Source organism: Cynara cardunculus, unplaced genomic scaffold, assembly GCF_001531365.2.
Source record: "Cynara cardunculus var. scolymus isolate 2C unplaced genomic scaffold, CcrdV1 Un_Scaffold_1805, whole genome shotgun sequence".
Classification (NCBI taxonomy): Eukaryota; Viridiplantae; Streptophyta; class Magnoliopsida; order Asterales; family Asteraceae; genus Cynara; species Cynara cardunculus.
Genome location: NW_020200880.1, coordinates 8347 through 31287, shown reverse-complemented (window position 1 = coordinate 31287; position 22941 = coordinate 8347). Strand labels below are relative to the sequence as shown.

Here is a 22941-nt window from a genome sequence, read left to right as displayed (position 1 = left end):
GTCAGGTAAGATTATTGGCCATTCCATATTTATCCGGTAAGGTAATGTGACTTGGTAAGCACTTACATGGGTAAGCGTTTGGTAAACGGCCCCTAAAGTGATAATTTTGTACAAACTAACCAACATACCAATTAAATTGATATCAATTTAATATGCACTAATTACATGGTATATGATACAGAATTTTCTATACAAATAATAATTGGTTGATACACGGTATTGGAGAAAAAAAAATCTTGGTACAGTATAACTACACCTCTAATTTTTTATTGGCCGGTAATAAGCCAACATACAAAAAGCATATTTAAAGTTCCATAATATAATGATGTTCAACTTGTCTCATTCTAAAGATCAGTTAAATTTTTTAAGTCGAAACGAGCCATAGTAAAAAAAGGTAAGAATTATCACTCGCTTACCTTACCAGATAAAAAATTTGGTCATCGATACACATAATATGACTGTTGATAAATGTTTTTTTATAAAATGACCGCCCTGATAAAATTTCCGCTCTTTGTCATGTTCACCTCTGATTAACATTTACGTCCCCTTGGAGTTCAATTTGAGAAGTCGTGTTCCGGAAATCAAAACATTAACCGAAAAACCATCCAAACCAATAATACAAAAAAAAGTCATTAAGACCATAACAAGAGATTGATTAATTCAAACTTCATTCAATTGGAATGAACTAAAAGATGCACCTAAAATCACAAAATCAAAAGGACACATTTCGAATTTTCACGACCCTAAACACATACAACTGAAAGGAATGTAAGTAAACATACGACTGAAAAAACGATCAATTATTTATAGGAAAAAAATAAAACAAGAGGCTTATTCTTCTCCGTTTAGATGCTCGAGTTTATGCAACGAGTAGCACGAGAGCAGAGTGTATGTCCACTTTAATCTTTCGACTTGTGTCATATCCGATTAGATGTTAAGATGGTCCAATCCATCCTGCAATCACAAATCATGGGTTACTTCACTTTAAGAAAGAAAAAAATAAGAAACATTGCTAGCACCACCACGAATTTCATGAAATCGGAAAACCCCCCTCCCATCAAGGCTGCTAGCACCACCACCATGGTTTTCATTGATAGTACCAAAACTAAGCTCCAAATGCAGTATCTATAAACCAAAAACTCATTTGGAAGGTCTTAGCAGGGAGTCTTTATGGAAACAACTGCTCTACTCTTCGAGGTAGAGTTCAGGTATGCGTACACGGTAAATCTCACCAGCCCACCTACTTTCGAGTGGGATTTACTGGGTCAGCTTCGTTTGGTTTAAAGATTTCTTTACTTGCTTTTGAGGACATCTAAGACATTTGACAAGTAGTTAAAACATTTTTACGCTACATGTGCTACGAAATGTTACATTGGAAATCAAATGTTAAGGAACCAACAGGGCCCCAAAGCAAATCATCATAAAGGCTCACACGAGCAAGCCTAACGTAACACCCGTATTTTCGATAAGTATATTTCGGGTTTTAAATCTTCGACCTTAAAATGACCCTTGGTATCTATCTTGAGTTGGGTTATGATTGGTAGTACGCAGTCTAGAAAACTCAAAATTTAGGACAGTTACATTGCGCCAGTGAAGAGGGGCTTCACGACCGTGAACCTGGGCAGCAGCTTGGGGCTGGTGGTCTCGGGCGACCCTGCAGCTTGAAATAGGCTTCGGCCATATATTTTTCGAGGAATTACCCCCACCTACACTCCTCGATATGCTCTCGACCTCCTCACCACTTACTTCCAGTCCATTTAATTCCATCTCCTTATCATTTAGGCGCCAACCTTGAAGATCATATTTGCATTCAAGGGTTAGGTAATTCAAGTATTTATTTCCATTTATGAAGTAATACGAAGCTTTATTCTAAGAATTTGCATAAAAGTTACATTTATGAGAGGTTTGCCATCATTTTAGACTATGAGCTAATTATTGACCAACCATATGAACTCTCATTGTTGAGGACCTTGATTTACACTTATTTCAGTTATGATATATCATTTCATAGTTTTGGGTCGGAATCGATATTTGACGCTTATTTCACTTGATTGGGTACTTAATGAATCCAAGTAGTATTGTTTTGTATGCAAACATGATTATGGCATAAATTTGTGTGCCATTGTGTTACGAAATCAGAAGTTATGCAATCTATTGTGAATAAATCAGTAGAGTGGAAAGTCTATTCTAGAAGGGCTAAAGGGGTAAATTTGGAAAGTGGCTAGAAAGTTGTTATTTGTCTCTTTTTAAGGGGAAGGGGGGATACGTATTCTAGCATGTCATTTTCTGCTTTCTGTTATATTGGCTCTTTGCATGTTGCATTGAGAGAGGGGTTCTCCCTGGATATCGTTCTGTATTTTCTGTTTGATCATAATTCCATCAGCTTCCTTTCCCCTAAACCTTCTCTATCATCTTCTTCATTTTTCTGTTCTCTATCATTGGTCCGACCTGCACTGTGACCTGCCGGACTCATGGAGACACGTTCTGTTCAAAGCCGTTTCGAACAACAAGACGAGCAAATTCAGCGTTTGCAAGCTGATTTGCTGGAGATCAAATCGGCGATTTCGGTGTTAGATTTGGATCGTGCTGAGGCCAGTGAGTTTCGTCAAATGATGTTGGGCTGGATGAAACGGCAAAACCACGTTCCGCGGGGTGATCCGGGTACGTTTTCTGGTGATTCTCCTCCGTCATCAACAGGGGGTACGTCTTCGGGGTTGTTTTCTAATTCAGGACCGGTTTCCTTGTCTCCTACGGGAGGCCTTCCATGGGCAGTAAAGAAAATCAAACTCCCAGAGTTTTATGGCTTTGACCCTCAAGGTTGGATCCAGAAGGCGTCGATGTATTTCGATATTAATAATATCGCACCTCCTCTTCGAATTTGTTTAGCTCAGTTGAGTATGGTGGGAGTAGCTCAACACTGGTTTACCATCGTCACACAGGTTCACAATCCTCTTACTTGGGAGCAATTACAAATTGAACTATTGCAGCGATTTAGCGGCCTTGAAATCCAAAATCCTTTTGAGCAATTAGCTACAATGAAACAGACCACTTCAATTCACGATTACATTGATGATTTCGAATATCTCTTATCATTGGTTCCAAAATTGCCTGAGTCTCAAGCTTTAGGCTACTTTATCGCCGATTCGCCGGCTTACGTGACGATGTCAAACGTTGGGTCCGTCTCCATCGACCTCAATCCCGATTGGATGCGATGTACCTGGTGAAGGATGTAGAAGAAATGCTTCGTCCCTCGTCGGCCTCGGTTTCTCAATCCCGTCGTCGATATTTTCATGGGGGTGGGCTGAATGAAGGGTCTCCTGGGCCTCGCTCTTTTCAGTTGGGCCAGCCCAATGTTCGCGGGCCTCAAATGGCAGTCCACAGTGATAAGGCGCCTTCTGTCAAAATCGATGCAACTCGTTCTCCGCCTTATCGTCCACCTGCATCGTCCCCGTCGGAGCTCTTTCAGGGTCAGCATCGCGATCGTGGGGTTCGATCTCTTACGAGATCGGAGTGGGAAGACCGTCGTAAGAAGGGTCTATGTTTTCGTTGCGGCCAACAATTCGGTCCCGCACACAAATGTCCAGAAGGGAAGTTGCGTGTACTGCTGTTAGGCGATGATGAATACGAAGTCAACGAAGGGGAATTATGTAACAATGAGGAAGAGCCGCCGTCACGTTGTTCTCCAATCGAAGTACCAGAGCAGGGTTTGTGTGCTTCCTTGCAAYTATTTGGAGCCTGTTCAACACTATCGGGAGGAAAAACGTTAAWATTAGAAKGTACTATTTCGGAYATACCTTTACTTATTTTGGTAGACAGTGGCGCAACGCATAATTTCATTTCTCAACGGTTGGTAACATCTCTGGGTCTATCTTCAACGCTGTTTGAGGGTCTCAATATTCAGTTGGGTGATGGTCATAAAGTATTCATAAATCAAAGGTGTTGTCAACTGTCAATTGTGTTGGGCACTTGTTCTTTTGTGGTGGATGCTTTAGTTTTCAATACTGGAAACTTGGATATGGTATTGAGAATGGAGTGGTTACGATCCTTGGGAGAGGTCACCCATAATTGGGACAAGGCTTGGATGCGTTTTATGCATCAGGGCAGTCCCGTTCAACTTCAGGGACTAACTTCGGATCACTCACCTGCGGAGTCACTTCAGACTTGCTTAACGGCTCCATCAGCAATACATTATCCTCTCGGGTTTTCCTTGTTCGCCATCTCGACCGACACGCCAGGTTTGTCTTCTGTTCAAACTACTAAATTACAGCAGCTTATAGACGCATTTTCGGCTGTTTTTCAAGCCCCAACAGGCCTTCCTCCGTCCCGAGATCATGATCATGCTATCGTGTTGCTGTCCTCACAACCCATTAGTGTACGTCCTTATCGTTATCCCCACATTCAGAAAGCCGAAATTGAACGACAAGTCCGTGAATTGCTATCATTGGGAATGATCCGTCCAAGCAAAAGTGCTTTTTCGAGCYCGGTAATCCTAGTTCGTAAGAAGGATAATACGTGGCGTATGTGTGTGGATTATCGCGCACTCAATAAGGCTACCATTCCGGATAAGTTCCCGATTCCCATGGTCGAGGAACTTATGGATGAGTTATACGGTGCTCATTATTTTTCTAAGTTGGACTTAAAGTCCGGCTACAATCAGATTCGTATGAGGCCTGATAGAATTGAAAAAACAGCGTTTCGGACTCATGACGGCCACTACGAGTACTTAGTCATGCCGTTTGGCTTAATGAATGCCCCTTCAACGTTTCAGGCAGTAATGAATGATGTTTTTCGATCCTTACTGCGTAAATCGGTCGTCGTATTTTTCGATGATATATTAATCTATAGTCCAAGTTGGGAAGCCCATTTAAGTGATTTGAAGGCTGTCTTGACTCTGTTACTACATAATCATTTTGTAGTAAATCAGAATAAGTGTTCCTTTGGTCAATCGTCGGTGGAGTACTTGGGACACATCATTTCTCACACCGGTGTAGCCATGGACCCTAAAAAGGTGGAAGCGGTCGTCGATTGGCCAGTACCCAAAAGTATTAAAGGATTACGGGGATTTTTGGGGCTTACCGGCTATTATCGGAAATTCGTTAAACATTATGGCAGCATCGCGAGACCTTTAACCGATCTCACTAAGATAGACGCTTTCCTCTGGACTTATGTTGCTCAAAACGCTTTTGAGGCTTTGAAAGATGCTTTGGTACACGCTCCTGTTTTGGCCCTTCCTAATTTCGGCCTACCCTTCGTTGTTGAATGTGATGCGTCGGGGCGGGGCATCGGGGTTGTGCTCATGCAACAAGGACAGCCCATCGCTTACTTCAGCAAAGCTTTAAGTGATCGTAATCTGGCAAAATCGACGTATGAACGGGAAATCATGGCCTTAGTCTTATCCATTCAACATTGGCGTTCTTATCTGTTGGGTACTACATTCATCGTCAACACTGACCAAAAGAGCCTCAAGTTTTTGTTACAACAACGCATCACTACTCCTGACCAACAAAATTGGGTGGCTAAACTCCTTGGCTATAATTTTGATATCTATTACAAACCGGGTCGAGAAAATCGAGCTGCTGATGCGCTTTCTCGACGTGCTGATTTTGGAGACTTTCTCCATTTAGCTTCTTCTCCGCTTTGGCTTCAAGGGGCTGATTTACTAAAGGAAGCGTCCAATGACCCAGAAATACAGCGGATTACGTCAGGATGGTTAGTCAATCCACAGTCGCATCCGGGGTATGCGGTTCGACAAGGGGTTTTGTTTTATAAGGATCGTTTGGTTATCCCTCGTACTTCCACGATGATTCCATCTTTATTACAAGAGTTCCACCAATCTGCGTCTGGTGGGCACTCCGGTTATTATCGTACTTACCGGAGGTTGGCGGCTAATCTTTATTGGCCGGGCATGGTGGAGAACGTCAAACGGTTTATTCGTGAATGTGATATTTGCCAACGTTGCAAGGCTAGTGCTACCTTACCTGGGGGTTTATTACAACCGTTAGACATTCCGAAAGCTATTTGGGAACATCTTTCGATGGATTTCATTGTGGGGCTGCCCAAATCAAGAGGGTTCGATGTTGTCTTAGTGGTGGTGGATCGGCTGTCAAAGTACAGCCATTTCATTCTTCTTAAACACCCGTACACGGCCAAAAGTGTTGCGAAAATCTTTGTGCGTGAAGTTGTGAGACACCACGGCATCCTCAAATCTATCATCAGTGATCGAGATCCACTATTTCTTAGCCGTTTTTGGCAAAAAATCTTTCGCTCCCAAGGTACGAAGTTGCTTATGAGCTCCGCGTATCATCCCGAGACGAACGGTCAAACAGAAGTAATTAATCGATGTCTCGAGGCTTATTTACTTTGCTTTGCTACTGATCAGCCCCGTAATTGGTCCATGTGGCTCCCTTGGGCGGAGATTTGGTATAACTCAATCTTTCATAGTTCAACGGGTAAATCCCCCTTTGAAGTGGTTTACGGTCGCAAACCACCTTCGGTCATTCAATTTATTCCCGGAGAGATACGTGTGCAAGCCGTCAGTCAAGAATTTCATGATCGTGATGAGGCTTTGAAACAACTTAAACTCCACCTAAGCCTGGCCCAAGCAGCAATGAAAGCACAGGCAGACAACAAGCGCAGAGAGGTGACTTTTATGGAAGGAGAATGGGTGTATGTTAAGCTTGAGCCATATCGCCAAATGTCAGTCACGTCGCGTATTCACCAAAAACTTGTTGCTCGTTTTTTTGGGCCTTTTAAAGTTTTGGAAAGAATGGGACCGGTGGCATATCGTTTGGATTTGGCCCCCACTTCGAAGGTCCATTCCGTCTTCCATGTCTCGCTACTTAAGAAAGCTGTCCGGGCGGAAAGCGAGCAAGTGTTACCCCTGGAATTGGAAATTGGCAGTGATGATCAGCTTGTTCCAGTGGCAATTTTGGCTTCTCGTACAGTAAAGGCTATCCATGACTCTATTGATCAATGGCTCATTCAATGGAAGGGTTTGCCAGTAGAAGAGGCTACATGGGAGGATGTCACATCGATTCGGAGTCAATTTCCTGATACAAGTCTTGAGGACAAGACTTTATTCGATGGCGGGAGTAGTGTTACGAAATCAGAAGTTATGCAATCTATTGTGAATAAACCAGTAGAGTGGAAAGTCTATTCTAGAAGGGCTAAAGGGGTAAATTTGGAAAGTGGCTAGAAAGTTGTTATTTGTCTCTTTTTAAGGGGAAGGGGGGATACGTATTCTAGCATGTCATTTTCTGCTTTCTGTTATATTGGCTCTTTGCATGTTGCATTGAGAGAGGGGTTCTCCCTGGATATCGTTCTGTATTTTCTGTTTGATCATAATTCCATCAGCTTCCTTTCGCCTAAACCTTCTCTATCATCTTCTTCATTTTTCCGTTCTCTATCACATTGCATTGGATCCATAGGCATAATTGTTACATCATCAAGAGAGGAGTTTTGAGGTTCTCTTCTTGATATCATTGGTTTGGGACAAGCGAGGAGTTTTGATGTCCTCGCCTTAGAAACCTTTGATCTTAGACAAGTGAGGAGTTTTGATGTTTTCATTTGTAACTTGAGGATTGACTAAGTAAGGAGTTTTGATGTTCTTATCTTAGCCCCAGTAGAAGTAATTGCCAACGGTTGGATGCTAGGGGTAATTTACTCGTCAACATCTCGATGTGCCTTACTTAGTGTTCCAGCAGGACTCGGGTCTCCCCCGTTATTGCAAGATAAATTGATTGTTCACCATTCTTTCTAGTCTATGGTTTCGAATGACTTCTATACATTATCTGTAAGCACTACATTTTCCAAGAAAGGCTCATATTTATTGCCATTTTATTCTTTATTTGTGTATTTGTAAACTTGGGGTAACTGTTTGATCTCACTAGGCGTGAGCCTAACATTTCTTCTTATTGACATGTGTAGCAGGTCATAATGGTGTCAAGCCTAAGAACCTTGGAGTGCCATTTCTTGGTGGTTGTTGGTAACCCCCGGCTTAAATCTAGTCCTAATAGGATTAGATAGAAGTCTTTAGAAACTCTGATATTCAAACTCTGTAATTGCTATCTAGTAACTTCATTGCCATGCAGGGCAAATACTTTTATTTTTTGTTATTTAAATGCCGGTTTTTACCGAGTTTTAGGTTGTTGCTATTTATAAATTTTAGGGGTGTTACACCCAACATCCAACGTTATTACACAAAGAAACTCCCACAAGTCAACCTTTTTAAAAGGGATCCTCTAGGGAACTAAAACCATATAAATTTCACAACAGCAGCTTCTTTATGTTTGGCAAACTAGATGATAAGCCAGCTGTTTGCTAAGCTAATTGTTGGCCAATAAGCTAGCCGTTACATAATAAACTAGTCATGTTTGGTAAAAGTAGCTGATAAGCTAGATAATGATGTAAAATGTCCTAAAAGGACATGTCCTAATATTAATAAGAAACATACGAGGGGAATCATTAGGGGGGAAACCTGAAACTTATTGAAACGCTACTTGAAGTCGCGTTACAAAATGCTAGTTTATGACCAACCAAAATTGGCTTTTTCAATAAGCTCAAAAAACAAGGTAGCTTATGGTTGCCAAACATGGTCTTAGTCTTGGCCAAAATAACTATTGATTTGAATGATGTTAGCTTGCCAATGTGACGAATCTTTGATAAATAAGGTACAACAACGCCATCATCTACCTTTGATCGACTTCTGTAGTGTACTATTATGAATCATATCTGAGGATTTGAATGGTGTTTCCAAGATATACCTGCCAACAGCTATAATCTACAACATCTAGATACGTTAAAGCTAAAGGTCAAATCTGAGTCAATTAAAAAACCGACAAAATTCAAGAGTAATTCTGTCAATTTTGTTGACAAAATGGGGTAAATAGATCAACAACTAAGAGATTTTTTACCACTAAAGACATGTAAATTTTGATCAAACTCATGCTATTTTTGAATGATCAAAGGAGGGAAAACCTGATATGATTCATAATAGTACACTACATAACTCGATCCAAGTTAGATGATGGCATTGTTGTGCTTCATTTATCAAAGATCCATCACATTGGCAAGCAAACACAATCCAAGTTCAATAGTTATTTTGCAATTTCATTATAATCAACAACCAAAATAGATGTAAAGATAAGCCCTGAAACAAAATATAATCAAAAGGGAAATCTTACTTCCAAAGCCACTGAATCCGAATGAAGCCAATGGGGAGGAGGCCAAAAGAGCTGAGAATAACCAGAGTCATTAGAAATAGGCCCAATGCAACCACTCTCCAAATCAAACACACCCACACCTCGACTCTTCATCAAACCATCATCTTCCCTACTCTGACCTGTAAAGAACACACAATTACCTCTGCATCCAGGAAAATCAGAAGCCGAAGCCGAAAACCCACAATTATCCCCTAAAAATAACATTCTGTCACCTAAACTTTTCACCTCATCCCACTTCTGTTCTTCTCTATCCAACCTATAGACCTCCAGTTTCACGGTCCTTTCACTCATAAAGCAATCAAAATCCTCATAAAACTCGTAATTCTCATCATCGTAATCGAAATCATTCTCAGGTCCAACACTTAAATACTTGTCAACCATGAACAATTCTCCCAATGATTCCACCAGAAACTTCTTGTCTCCACCAAACACAGAATTCGCAACAACTTTCAACAACGTTGTATCGGAATCCAGAACAACAATAACAGTCCTGCCGGTACTATCTACGGCATAGAACTCCCCTTTATAGAATATAACATCGTCGTAAGGCGACGGCAGATCGTTGATTATATGCCATTTCCTCTCTCCATACTTCAACAAAGCCAATTTCCCAGATACGTGAATCGTCAACAACACAAACCCATCAACACCGGAGCTACAAAAGGCAACCTTTTCCATATAAAGGGTTACAGAATCCCCAATGGAATTGGCATTAGGACGATAACTAATGTACTGCAAAGCATACTCTTGCCCTAACTCCATAACCCTAAAATTCAATAAATCAAGGGATCTAGGGAAATTGGGCAAGAGGGGTATGAATTCGTATCCAGTTAAGGGATTCATCAAATGGGTTTTTTGGGGGTTGTCTCTTTCGACCTTGATTAGCCATGGAGATGGGGTTTGTTGAGAATCACGATCAGGTAATCCGACACGAAAGATGGTGCGTTTGGAAAGGTAGAATCCCCAGGTGGTGTCGGAGATTCCGGCGTTCGGAAGAATCGGAAAACGGGAAGTGAAAGGTTGTATGGAGGATCGCCAGGAGGTGCAAACAGATCGGAAACGGAGAAGATCGGTCTCGGAGATGAGGTGTTTGGATATCAGATCAAGAAGTTCTCTCGGAAGCTGAGACCAGTCTGCCATTTTTCCTGATGCCAATGAGAAGGAAACAAGAATATGGATATAAAACTAAAAAGTCTTGAAAATTTACCAAAATTTACATTTTTATTTAATTTAAGAGCTTTTTGGAATTACTTATAAAAATAATTTATTGATTTATTTTGATGTATCATTAATAACAAAAAAAATTTAGTGTTTAGATAAACAATTTATATCGATACCAAACTAGTAATAAAAAGTTTTTGAATAAGTTAAACTCGTCTGACTTATAATAAATTGATTAATGTTTTTATAGAAAAATCATAAGTTATTTTAAATAAGCAATCTCAAACAATCTTTTAATTATTAATAATTTTTTTTTCTTATGCCATTAATTTATTTTATTTTCCAAAAAGAATCTAAAAATATTAAACTCCTCAATACCATGAATCTAATGGTTGGAAAATGATGAGAAAGAATAATTAGATTGAAATTAAACAATAATAATATGTAAATAATAATAAAAAAGAATCATTAGATTGAAATTAAACGAAGAATAATACATCTAACAATAATAAATAAAAAAGTATTATGAGATTGAAATTAAACATGATAAGAATGAATCATTAGATTGAAATTAAACGAAGAATAATACATCTAACAATAATAAATAAAAAAGTATTATGAGATTGAAATTAAACATGATAAGAATGAATCATTAGATTGAAATTAATCAGAGTAATATAAAAATAATAATAAGAATGGTATCGTTAAAGTTCAGAGTGACTTGTATACAACCTTTTTTAATAAGTTATCTTTGCTTAATTTCATAACTTTTTCAATAATTTTTATCTTTATAAAATATATATTTGTGGTTGCAGTTGATATACTAAAAGTTGTAGCAATTATTAGAACATAACTGATCTGTTACATATTTTCAATCTAAAATAGAATTTAGGAACACTATGTATACAAACCTGTCTTTCATCCAAATTTAAGCTTTTTTCCGAAATACTCGTCAATCAAATCTAAGATAATTCAAAAGCATTTATATTTTATAGGGAAATTAATTAAAATAGATATTTTTATTGTTTGGTTTCACATTTTTGTCACTTTGTTACAAGGTTTACCAAGATAGCCCTAGGTCAGTAATTTAAAAAAAAATGGTGGACATGGATGAAAAATGTAATTTTTTTTGTAAACTTGAAGAAAAAATGGTTAAGAGATGAAAACAACCATGAAAATGGTTATTTTAGTAAATTTCCTTATTTTAAAATACTAATGCAAATTGAAATATTTGATAGTTTTTTTTATTATCCTGGATATTCAACCAGCTATGCGAGTCGACTAATCCCAGGGAGATCACCTGCTTTGCAGGTAGCCCAGAGTCACCGCATTTGAACCCTTGTGACCACAAGGGGATTTTTGTTCTTTCTTGATGAACCTCGGATCTTCAGACACTTTTGACTTTTGAAGTCAAGCTCAAACCAATCAGACACTACCGTTGTGGTTTGCAATATTTGATAATTGTTGACATATAAATGGCATGTAACAAGCAACCGTCAAGTTGACCAATACCTACTCCTAAGAGTATAATATAATAGGCAAATTAGGTATACAACGGTCTCCTCTATGTCTGATTTAAACACTCAATGCCCACAAAAAACTCATCTCCCAAAAAAGCCTCAAGTCTGTCACACATATGATGATACTTGTCACACATATGATGATGAGACTGTCAGACTCGAACAACCATTTATTTATGCAAATATACCCCCCAAGATAATCGATCTAATGGAATAATAGCTCTTTCATTTTAGTTTTTGTTTATTTCAATTCATTAGCTAATTCATTATGTGATTATCCGTTTTTCATTTCAATTAAAACGATTTATTAAGAAAAATTAAAATATTATAGATGTAAAATCAAATTTTGTTTTTCATCAGAAATTAATTAAAAAAATGACTTAGAGACATTTTTTTAGATCAAATTATGTATCTTTTAACAGATTTATTAATAGCCTCATTTGAATTTAGGTTTATTCTTTTCTCATACAGGACTCTTATCTGATGTCAAAGTTGCTCGAACCTTTATGAAACAACGTATATTTTTTAGATAAAAATCACATGTTTCAAATTCCCAAGTTCCATTCATTTCATTCATGTACATTGATCACACAAACATACATCATCATCATCATCATCATCATCATCATCATCATTTAGGTTTATTTGACCATTTCAATTACTTGTAATGTCCCTGTAATATCGCAATAAATAGTTTTTGTCGTCTTGTGTATCAAAACGTACCCGTTGAGGTTCTCTCATGGAAACATCCTCTCTAGCCTTTGGGGTGGAAGAAAGGTTTGTATACATTTCACCATACCCTACTCCATGTTCGATTTACTGGTTTGATGCCTAATGGTATTTCTGTTACTCGTACACATAAGAATTGGGACACGTGCCACGGAACAATAATTGGCATGTCAAATTGATATTTAGTAGTATCATAATGTCAAAATTAAACTACTTACGACGTGAAGCGAGCGCTTGTGCTAAAATCATCACATGATGTTCATCTACTACCTGAATAACAAAAAGCACATAATAAAACCTAAAAATAATGGTGTATAAACGATATTGAGGCTGACCTCAGCTTCATTGATATGATTTAATGACGCTCTGGGGCATTAGAGGGTAAGTTCCCAGCAGCATATGTCCATGGCCTGTCCAGGTCAGCAGACATCGAGCCGTCTAACTTACAGCTCTGTGCAGCCTCCATAAGACGATTGTCGTCTTTGATGGGGATAAGATTCTGCATAGGAGATGAACAGAATGTTGGAGTGGCAAATGGAGAGGAGTAAGGTGTGTGCTGGATCGAGAATGGACTAGGGGACATTCGTTTTTGGACAGGATGGCCTCCTAAACCTCCTCGGTTGAAAATCGACAAAGATTCTGATCGTTTGGTGGCATTGTCTACAAAGATGACATCATCGATTCTTGCCATTATGTTGAATGCCAAGCTTTCCATCACCCTTGAGTAGCTTTCAAGAATTGATTGCCCAACATCCTGCAACAACAATTTCATCAGAAGATGAGAAAAACGACAAAACCAAACCAAAAAAAACAAATCCAGTATATCCCACACAGGTAGGGGTCCAGGGTAGGATGTAGGCGGACCTTTTCTCTACCCATGGGTAGAGGTGGTTCCCAACAAGAATTTGATCGGAGGAAGAGAAAAGTAACATGAAATCAAACAAAAAAACCCAATAATCCTCATGCAGGTAGGGTCTGAGGGTAAGTTGTAGGCAGACCTTTCCTCTACCGCACGGGATAGAGAGGCTTTTCCTGAGAAGACCCCTGGATTGCAAAACAAAAAAATGACATACAACTCGACAATAAGCAAGTGGCACCTGGCCCAGATGCTGCAAATTCTTGATACCTAATTTAGAAAATAGTGCAACAATAAGTTTTTGCAGCTCAACCAACAAATAAGGGCCGAGGCCGGGGCTTGGGCTCCTCTCTATACGTCGCCTGTTCGAGTCTCCTTAGGGCCACTAGGGATTTTCCTGTATGTTATCTTCAAGGCCCCTTGGGATTAGTCGAGGCGTGTGCAAGTTGGTCTGGACACCCGCCGTTACCAAAGAACAGTTTTTGCAGCACCAGCTGAAAGATTTTCTCAGCCTTAAAACCCCACAAGGCTTCCCCATGCAAGAAGCTAGCCTAGTAAATTAATGATTTAAGAACAAAATGTGTGCATGCATCAATCTAACTTGCAAAACATTTGCAACAAAAAGTTAAGGGTGGGTTGCATAGAAGTCGTATTTAGGATTGTCTTGTAAACATACCCTGTTATATTGAATCTTGCTCATATCCAATGAAGTTTGTGGAAGGCCAGGAAAACGACGTTTCAGGCTACGTAACAGGGTCTCTGCTCTTTGTGCTAAAGAACTCTTCTTATCACAATCAGCAACTAGGCCCTTAACCTTTGCACTCCACGATGAACGCTTGCGTTTTGGATGATTTAGATGCTTTTTCCGCTCTTTTAGCTTCCATGCATGGACAGCTGCCTCAACACGATTGGCTACTTCCAGAGTATGATGCTCTGATGACAAATCTAGGCAATCAAGAAGACATTCCGGAGAGAACTTGTCTGCGGTTATGTAGCGATAGATGATGTCTCCCAAACACTCTTTTCCATTCTGTACCAATATTAGATGAAGAAAAAGACAAAAGAAGAAATAAAAGTCGATTCTTGCACCACTCACATCCAAAGAACAATGCGGGGAGAAGATAATATGTCTTGTACAACCTCTTCACTTTCAGAAATACATAATGGACCAGTTTGACACTACATAATTAATAGATAATCATTCATACACATTCAACTGAGATAACATGAATTTGATTATATGGTAGGAAGGTTGTAATCTAAACCACAATTGTGTTAATCATATCCATCCTACAGAAACTATTTATAGGTATGATCTACTAATTATCATCTTTTTGCTAATCAGATAAACTGGTGCAGGACTGTTATCACCCCACGATCCCGAATAATAGTCCACATTTCCGGTTTACAGCGTTAACCGAGTCCTAGGCATCTCTAGAAATAAAATACGGTGTTAATATTTTTTATTATATTCTTATATTTCTTTAAAAAGATTGCATAGATTCATTTAAATCCATTTTTGTCAATTTACTTGCATTCACCCTTCCAATTAACTTTAAGATCAAGATTTGAGATTATTTATAATTGAAGGTTGATTTTACCGTCCATAAATCAAAAATAGCTTTCATTATCCCAATCAAAAGCAAAGGATCCGGTTAAAACTACATGATACATGCGTCTGTGATCAATTAGCCTCTTGACAAGCATGTCTGCTACTAAATTAAAGGTACATACATAGGACAAAAAGGATGACTATTGGCACCATGGCTCCTCAGTTTTGCAAGGATTGGGGAGCAAAGTCTTTGCAGTCAGCATTTTCCTTGCACTTTTCCAAGAGGTTCTGCGACAATCCCATGACTTTTTCCACTCACAAAGGAGTAACTTTACCAATTTCTCCATCAATTGCACCTCAAACTTATATAAGACACATTGGGTATAATTTAATTCACTACATATGCTAGTGTGAAACGGAGTCGGCACTGAATTCAAGCTATACTTTTCCCTGCACTTCCTTTGCTCAACAGGATCAAGAATTCTATTCCTATATGTCAGCTAGATTGTAGGTCTCTTGTGAACCAGGAAAAATGGTTATTTTCCAAGCTTTTTATTTGACTACATGCATAACTTTGTAGTAAAGGCTCTATCTATTATGCTAAATCTGCAGCACAAACAACAAAACTAGGGCAATATGATGTGACTTAATTATGAAACCATCAACTATTGGTATGCTCCTTTGAAAAGAGTTGGCTTCCTTTTACTAGAAATGTATATAATTTGCATTGCAGATCTGATTTTAATTTCAACTGTGTTCTATCTAGTAGACAGGATATAAAACCATATACAGGTGTTCCACATGTATAATATATCTACTAGACTGGATATAAAACCCTATACATCACCAAAACATGTATTCCTTTGTCCAAAAATACAGGGACCATTATTTTTGCTTGGCTCCAGATCATATGAAAAAACAAACTTTGGACATGAACATTTTCGTCTAGTAGACACCCAACCATCAAGAGGAAACTTCAATCTTAAGATAAGAAAAACATGAGTTTCCAAAATTGATACTTTGGTCTAGTTAGATGTCCTAACTCTTAAAACTTTGCAACTTGTTTTCATACATCCATAAAAAGAAAAACATATTATTTCTACAGATGTTGAAAAGAAAGTGACAATATCCCAACTAGTCAAAATATATGCATGTACATTGTTTGAGCAAATGAGACAAGGGGGATTTGATCCCATGAGCTCCTAGGTTATATATACGTGTGTGTTGAGAGAGATTTCATATAGTGTTTGAACTTTTCCATGTTCATTTTCAAATGTTAACTAAATGGTCTTCTACTTATAACAGGGTTGGTATCAAACTGAAGGCCATATAATAAGATAATTATATTACATAAACATCATTCAGTTGTGACCACCCACATGATAAAAGAACAAATTATCCATGATTCTGATCAAACTTACACAATAACTACCCGTATATCAGTATATCATGTCACTCTTACAGTCTTCTCATCCCAGTTTGAAGCAATTAAATCTATACATTAAAACTCGAGTAGGCAAGAATAATGAGTGTGGTTGTGTGAATTCAGTAAACAAAAACTTTATCCAGAACAAGACAGTGCATCTGGAAATGATGTAACAGAAAATGCTGACTAGCAACTTGGGGGGAACATTTCAATGGATGCAACACCCATATATATCCTTTCACCAATGATCATCACTATCACTACCTAACCTAACATCAATTTACACTTGAAACGCTAACACATTGCTACGTGTGCAAAGAGAAGAAGCAATATTATACTAACATCTTTTAACAGAAACTAGACCTAATGTACACTTCCCAATCATTGCCGAAATTTCCAAGCAGCACAATACGACATCCAATTTGCAAAGATGAAGGCAATACAAATAAACAAACCACGAAGTACAAATTTTTCTATTTGCCATCACAAGTTTCATTACATAATAGTTGTTCTTATTGCATTAAGTTTCGCTGGAACAGCTAACAACATATGCAACGGTTGGTCTATGTCTTAATCAAACATCTCTAGTCACTAATTGCTGATCGCCCCTTTTGAGTCAAACCTCAGCAAAAGAAAATCTGAAGTTATTAAATTTAGAATACCATGCCATAAACAACATTACAGTGTATTGACCATATGAAATTTAGATAAATTGTTGTAATGAAGGAGGAAACTGGAAAGGATAGTGAAATTATGAGGTTGAATGACTATCATTTATAGCCGAAAAGTCGCGACATGGGCGATGAAAAATTTAGCATACCACCCGTCAGGCAGAAGAGTAGAACAAGTAGAGAAAAAAGGTGGAGGGAACATTTACTAACTAAAGTGGTGGTGGTAACGTTAGACGACTAGTTTCTTATGGAAATCAAGATACACTAAGGTGTAACCACGTGATTCAATAAGTTTTTCTAAAACCTACTATCCGATAATTTTAAAACCACTCAACCAGATAAAAAACATGGGTAGAAATAGCAAACGTTTGCCAATGACAAGAATAATAGAAGATGATTCATCCATAATGAAAACATAAACAATCACTTCATATATAGCAAGTCCAAGATTTCATTGAAAAAGGCAAAACCTTGAAGAAAGAAAAGTCGATACTCGAAGCCATACCTTAGGCAATGTTTCCAAGTAGGCACTTGGGATCTCCATTTCAGCAAGCACGTTGCTATTTATTGCCAAAGCTGCCTTAAGTATCTGATTTGTGCAGTCCCTGCACTGCTGCAACTTTTTTTTGGCATCTTCCGGTAACCCCTTGGGAGGAACTTTCGGATACGGTAACCACCACTTGTCTTCCTGCCTAACTGAAGGCCTTGGAGCTGAAATGCTTGATGAATATGCATCACAACTGTAACCTTGAGCTACAACCAGCCCACGATCAACATAACAGAACTCCCTATCGCAAAACCCATCAAGCATACCGATTAACATAGCATCAAGCTTCTTCAAAGCAGGGAGATTCATATGCATATCGGACCGTGGATGTGGGACCATTACTTCATACGTGCCCCCACCAGGAAATTGTTGTATGGAAGGCACGAGCTCTACGATGGAATCACTTACAGATAAAAGCCATTCCATTTCCCTTTGCCATGTTACCTTCTTCTGCAGCGCCAATGGCTCTAACCTCCACAATTCCCCAAATACGGAGGCTATCATATTTCAGTTACATACAGATTCCAATGAGAAAATAATACATTTATCTATACACAGATAAGTAACGATAATGGTTAGCACAGTAGAACTGAAAAGTCACAAACCAGATAGATTTGTAATAGCATTTGAGATTGCTAGAGCAGTACAAACTCCTTTGCCCCCACCAGACATGTCTTCTCCAAGAAGAAGCTTAGCAAACCGTTCCTTCATCATATCGATCTCTGCAAAAGCATGAAATTTTTTTAACACAATTATTATAATATGCCCACTGACATAGGGAGGGCGTTCCTGAACCTGATATAAGTCGATATATTATATTTCAGTAAACACTTGTAAATGAAACAATTAGCTCTAACTCATAAACACAAATCTGTTGTTGGGTATAACTGTGCCCTAAATACGGAAAGATAGATATAATAATTTTTCTCAAATGATATAAAACCCTATCACCAGGTAAACCGATGTGTACCTGCAACATACAGATATACCTACTGGGAGAAACGCAAACAAAACTCTCCGTATTATGTGTGCAGTTTGATCGTCCACTAAAGCGTCGACTTTTTTTTTTTTTTTCGTTTCAATTTAAATGGAAAATCATATCAGGATCATCAATCAAAATCGTAATGCAGATACAGAAAAAAAAAATGCGGACTAACCAGATAAATCGGTATCAGGTTGTTTTCTAGGCTGCTTCTTTTCCCAAACCATCACGTCATCCTTCCCGCCAAACGGCGGGAAGGTGAACGGCGCCGGTGGGAAGATGGAATCGGTGACGGAAACTGTTCTGAAAGCAGCATGCGGAGAAGATGTCAAGGAACTGGAAGCAGCTCCGTGGTCGTCGCGACGACCAGAGAAACTGCTCGAACTTTCAGACTCGCTGACGTCAGCGCTGAGACTGTAGCTCTCATCGCAACATCGCTCAATACTACTCCTCGAGTTATTGTTATCGTTTTCTTCTTTCGATGAAGATACACTCGCAGCCATAACATAGATTCCAATTTGATGGATTGTTCAATCGATCAGAAAATTCAACTGGAACGCATTTTCAGCAAAATTAGTGATCTCAATTTAGATTTATCAGTTCACCACACTTGTACGGTTTCTGAAATTACTGATCGACGGTGGTGGTAGTGGTAGTGGTAGTGGTGGTGATGGCAGCGGCAGATGAGCAGAGGTGGTGGTGGAGGAGGACGACGAGAGGTGAAGGGGGCAGAAGATGATCTAAAGCTGCGAAAGCAGAATGAATGGTTGGTGATGTAGACAACACACGTTACTACTGCTGCAAAAATGTTCACAAGGAACCCCTGAATTACGCACAAATGACATAATAGACGTTGCTCGAGATTTGGAAATTCCAGATTTAGGTAGATTTGATCCGATCTGATCTGATCCGATCATTCATTGGATGATAAATTTCGCCATCCGAGCAAAAGTCAATTTAATCCAATGATTAATTTGACCCGATCAGTTTCATATATTTTTTTTCCCGATTAATTTGAATATCCAACCCGCTATGTGAGCCGACTAATCCATGGAAGACCACATGCTTTGCAGATAGCCCGGAGTCACCACATTTGAACATCCATGGCCACAAGGGGGCTTTTATTCCTCCTTGGATTTGAACATGGGATCTCCTGGTACTTTTGAACTTTGGAGTCAAGCTCAAACCAATCAGGCACCACCCTTGTGGTTCGGTTTCATATATTTAATATTACTATGGGTTATTCATTAAATTGCATTAGATTTATCTAATACTTTGATTCAATTTTTAATTAGGGATGGCAAAAAAAACTGAAACCGGTGGTGAAAACCGAAAACCGAAACTTTCGGGTCGGATTCGAGAACCATCTTATCGGATATGGGGCGGGGATCAGGGACAAATTCGGGGATTTTAACGGGGACGGGGGGACGGTGATCACCGACCCGGCCCTGCCCGATATGTGTGTGTGTGTGTGTGTATATATATATATATATATATATATGGTTTGGTTCACGTGAGACCAAGAGTTTTTTGTGAGGCCCGTAAGATCCATTTATGTTCACTGATCAACTTTATAAGCTAATGATTTAATGGTCTAAAGTTGCACGGTGGCAATTTTGTGATTATTGAGAAGTCTCGTGGCAATTTTGTGATTATGAATGTTCAAATTGTAGATCTAATCCAAGGGTTGAGAATTGGTCTTACGGATCTCACGAAAAACTATTGGTCTCACATGATCCCAAGTCTCTCTCTCTCTCTCTCTCTATGTATATATATATATATATATATATATATATTCTAATTTATATACATACATATATATATATATATATGTAATATCATTAAAAAAATAGTAACATTAAAATTTAAAAGACTTGTATCAACTTTATCTCAACAACTCAAATAAAACTCACGAAAAAAGTCTAGTTTATTTGTTTAAAATCGTGATTTTAGTTGTATGATGTTTGAATTTATGTTTAGTTTTATATTGTAATTTAATATGTTGTTTGTAATTAGTTCGATTATGTTTGCGACATTTAAACTTACATCTTTAAAAAAATTGTAACTTATTTTTAATTGTGAAAATTAACATATTGTAATTTTTTTCATATCAGTTTCGGTTTCAGTTATAACATACTGTGAAAACTATGATTTTTACCCTTAACGGTTTCCCAACGGGGATCGGAAAAACCGCGGGGACCCGAGGGAATCGGGGCAGTTACGGGGACGTTTTTAGTTATCGGTTTCGGAGACGGGGATACCAATACCCGACCCGTTGTAATTCCTGTTTTTAATCAATCAATGTGTCACTTCAACCAATAATCATTACAATCAGTTGTTCTTTAATTTTACAAATTTATCGCATATTAAACAGCTTCTCTATAATTTTTATAAAATAAATTACAATCAACTCCAACAGATTCTTTATTTTTATAGATTTTATCATTAATTATATTATTTAAATGTTCTATAATTTTATGATTCCAATACATTTTTTTTCAAAAATATATAAAATGATATTAATTCAATATTTATTGTTGGGATGAATAAAAAAACTCATTTCTCTCACTTTTATTTGGATTTTTAGATAATTCTCTATATTTGGAGTTTTCTTTATGATTTTCTATTTATATAATGAGATAGAAAAGTTGTTGTAGTATTATAGTAAAAATTTGATTTTATCTATTATAGAGAAGTTGTTGGAGATGCTCTTAATAACAAACATTACATACACATATCAGTAAAAGATAATATCATAAAATATATTTAAAATATATATGTAATTTGATGGTCAATGAATTGTAATTGAATTGGATCGGTTGGTTTTATACTTTTATCGGATTATGGGTTGTCATCCAATAATAGACCAATCCAATTTGAATGTTGCAAACTTTAGATCTGATATGTATCCAATTATAGTTGGTCGGCTTTAAATATATCAATCGGTTTTAAGCGGATCAAATGACTTCATGCACGCCCCTACTTAAGATGCAATCATGCAAATGATCTGGTCCAAAAATGTTGATCAAAGCCCTAAGAAAGTGAAATCGAATATAATTGATTGAATTTTTATTGTTTGAATTACTGGATAGCAAACTCATGGTTGAAAATCAGCTCATCCATGTACGGTGAAAAAAAACAAGTACATATGACTGATCTTCAAACTCCAGTAATATTGCATAAAAACCAGTATCTTATAAATGTAAGTTGGCAACCATTGAAATGTAGATTAGCACATAGATTTTTGAGTAATATGTTTGAAACATGCACTTTATATGAATCTTGAATATATTTGTATACTGATCGTTTATAAGATTTTATAATATGTTATAATGAATCATTTATAACATGTTACGCAAATATTTAGATGTTCTGCATAAGTGGTATGTGTCATACATAAAATTTGGAATTGATCAAGTCAAATACATGAATGGGCTCATTTTACTTACGACTTTGTATCTGTTTTTTTTTTTAATAACAACTTCTGATTGACAGATTTAAGATTTAAAAATAATGAATATAAAACAACTTATAAATAAACGATAAATAAAACAATCAAGTAAGGGTACAAGGACATTCTTGTAAATTCCATCCCAAAAAAAGGCACTTGTAAAGTTGTAATTTCCATTTTTCTTTTTTAATATAGGTGATTTAAATTGAAAGTCAAATTAGCAACCTGAATACAAAATCAAGTTAAACTTGTATTTAAAACAGTATTAAGAAACCGAGTTTATCATACCGATATTTATCTGATTTATAAAAAAATGTATTATGGTTACATGCTTTTATTTAACCACGATGAGGGGCACCCCTTGCCATCTCTGGTACCTCTGTCATCGAATTCAATCATATGTTTTAATCATAACTTTTCAGTTTTACAGATCATCAAAAACTATTAAATGGTAATTTTATCAAACTACTTTCTTACAATTGGAATTGTTTTCATGGTGGAAACTACATTGACTCGTTACAAAACTGTATTTAAAATTCTAGCCGGTTGACATCAATGAATGGACAACGATTTGTAAGATGAATTGACATTGAGTAGGAACATAAATCACAAAGAAAATAATAAAATAAAAACGAGAGAAAAATTAGTAAAAAGTTGTCTTTGGAGTAACAGTAGTTATGTTAATAGCTGTATCTAAGGTTGTGAATTCGATACTTGTAGCTGTATATTTCGTGTTACTATTTGGGCTGATTTCGAGCCGAAATTAAAAGATGAAAAATTAAGGTTTCGTTAAAAATAAGATTCAAACCGTCGACCTCTTATATG

General features: G+C 37.5%; 2 protein-coding genes across 3 annotated transcripts; both read right to left on the bottom strand.

Moving 5' to 3' along the window:
- Positions 1–635: 635 nt before the first annotated feature.
- On the bottom strand, positions 636–10368 carry LOC112502715 (F-box protein SKIP23). Of its 2 annotated transcripts, XM_025106704.1 has the most exons (3): positions 9362–10361; positions 9183–9233; positions 636–954 (listed from the first exon to the last, which is right to left on the bottom strand). In XM_025106704.1, exons 1-3 carry the CDS (start codon positions 10359–10361, stop codon positions 935–937), a joined length of 1071 nt encoding a protein of 356 aa, XP_024962472.1. In that variant the 3' UTR covers positions 636–934. The 2 variants fall into 2 exon arrangements, with proteins under 2 accessions (XP_024962472.1, XP_024962471.1); XM_025106703.1 differs by having other exon boundaries at positions 9183–10368.
- Positions 10369–12784: 2416 nt separating this feature from the next.
- LOC112502720 (rop guanine nucleotide exchange factor 1-like) lies at positions 12785–19341 on the bottom strand. The gene is made up of 5 exons (XM_025106712.1): positions 18841–19341; positions 18289–18405; positions 17642–18180; positions 14164–14517; positions 12785–13385 (listed from the first exon to the last, which is right to left on the bottom strand). Exons 1-5 carry the CDS (start codon positions 19166–19168, stop codon positions 12987–12989), a joined length of 1737 nt encoding a protein of 578 aa, XP_024962480.1. The 5' UTR covers positions 19169–19341; the 3' UTR covers positions 12785–12986.
- Positions 19342–22941: the final 3600 nt, after the last annotated feature.

Excerpts from the sequence above, each read along its gene's own strand:
- LOC112502720 (XM_025106712.1), bottom strand. The coding sequence starts at position 19,168 with ATGGCTGCGAGTGTATCTTCATCGAAAGAAGAAAACGATAACAATAAC. Across the intron at positions 18,406-18,840 it reads ACCTGATACCGATTTATCTG|AGATCGATATGATGAAGGAA; the intron begins GTTAGTCCGCAT and ends ATGCTTTTGCAG. Across the intron at positions 13,386-14,163 it reads GCAAGATTCAATATAACAGG|GATGTTGGGCAATCAATTCT; the intron begins GTATGTTTACAA and ends TTGTTGTTGCAG.
- LOC112502715 (XM_025106703.1), bottom strand. The coding sequence starts at position 10,361 with ATGGCAGACTGGTCTCAGCTTCCGAGAGAACTTCTTGATCTGATATCC. Across the intron at positions 955-9,182 it reads CGGATTCAGTGGCTTTGGAA|GATGGATTGGACCATCTTAA; the intron begins GTAAGATTTCCC and ends TTGTGATTGCAG.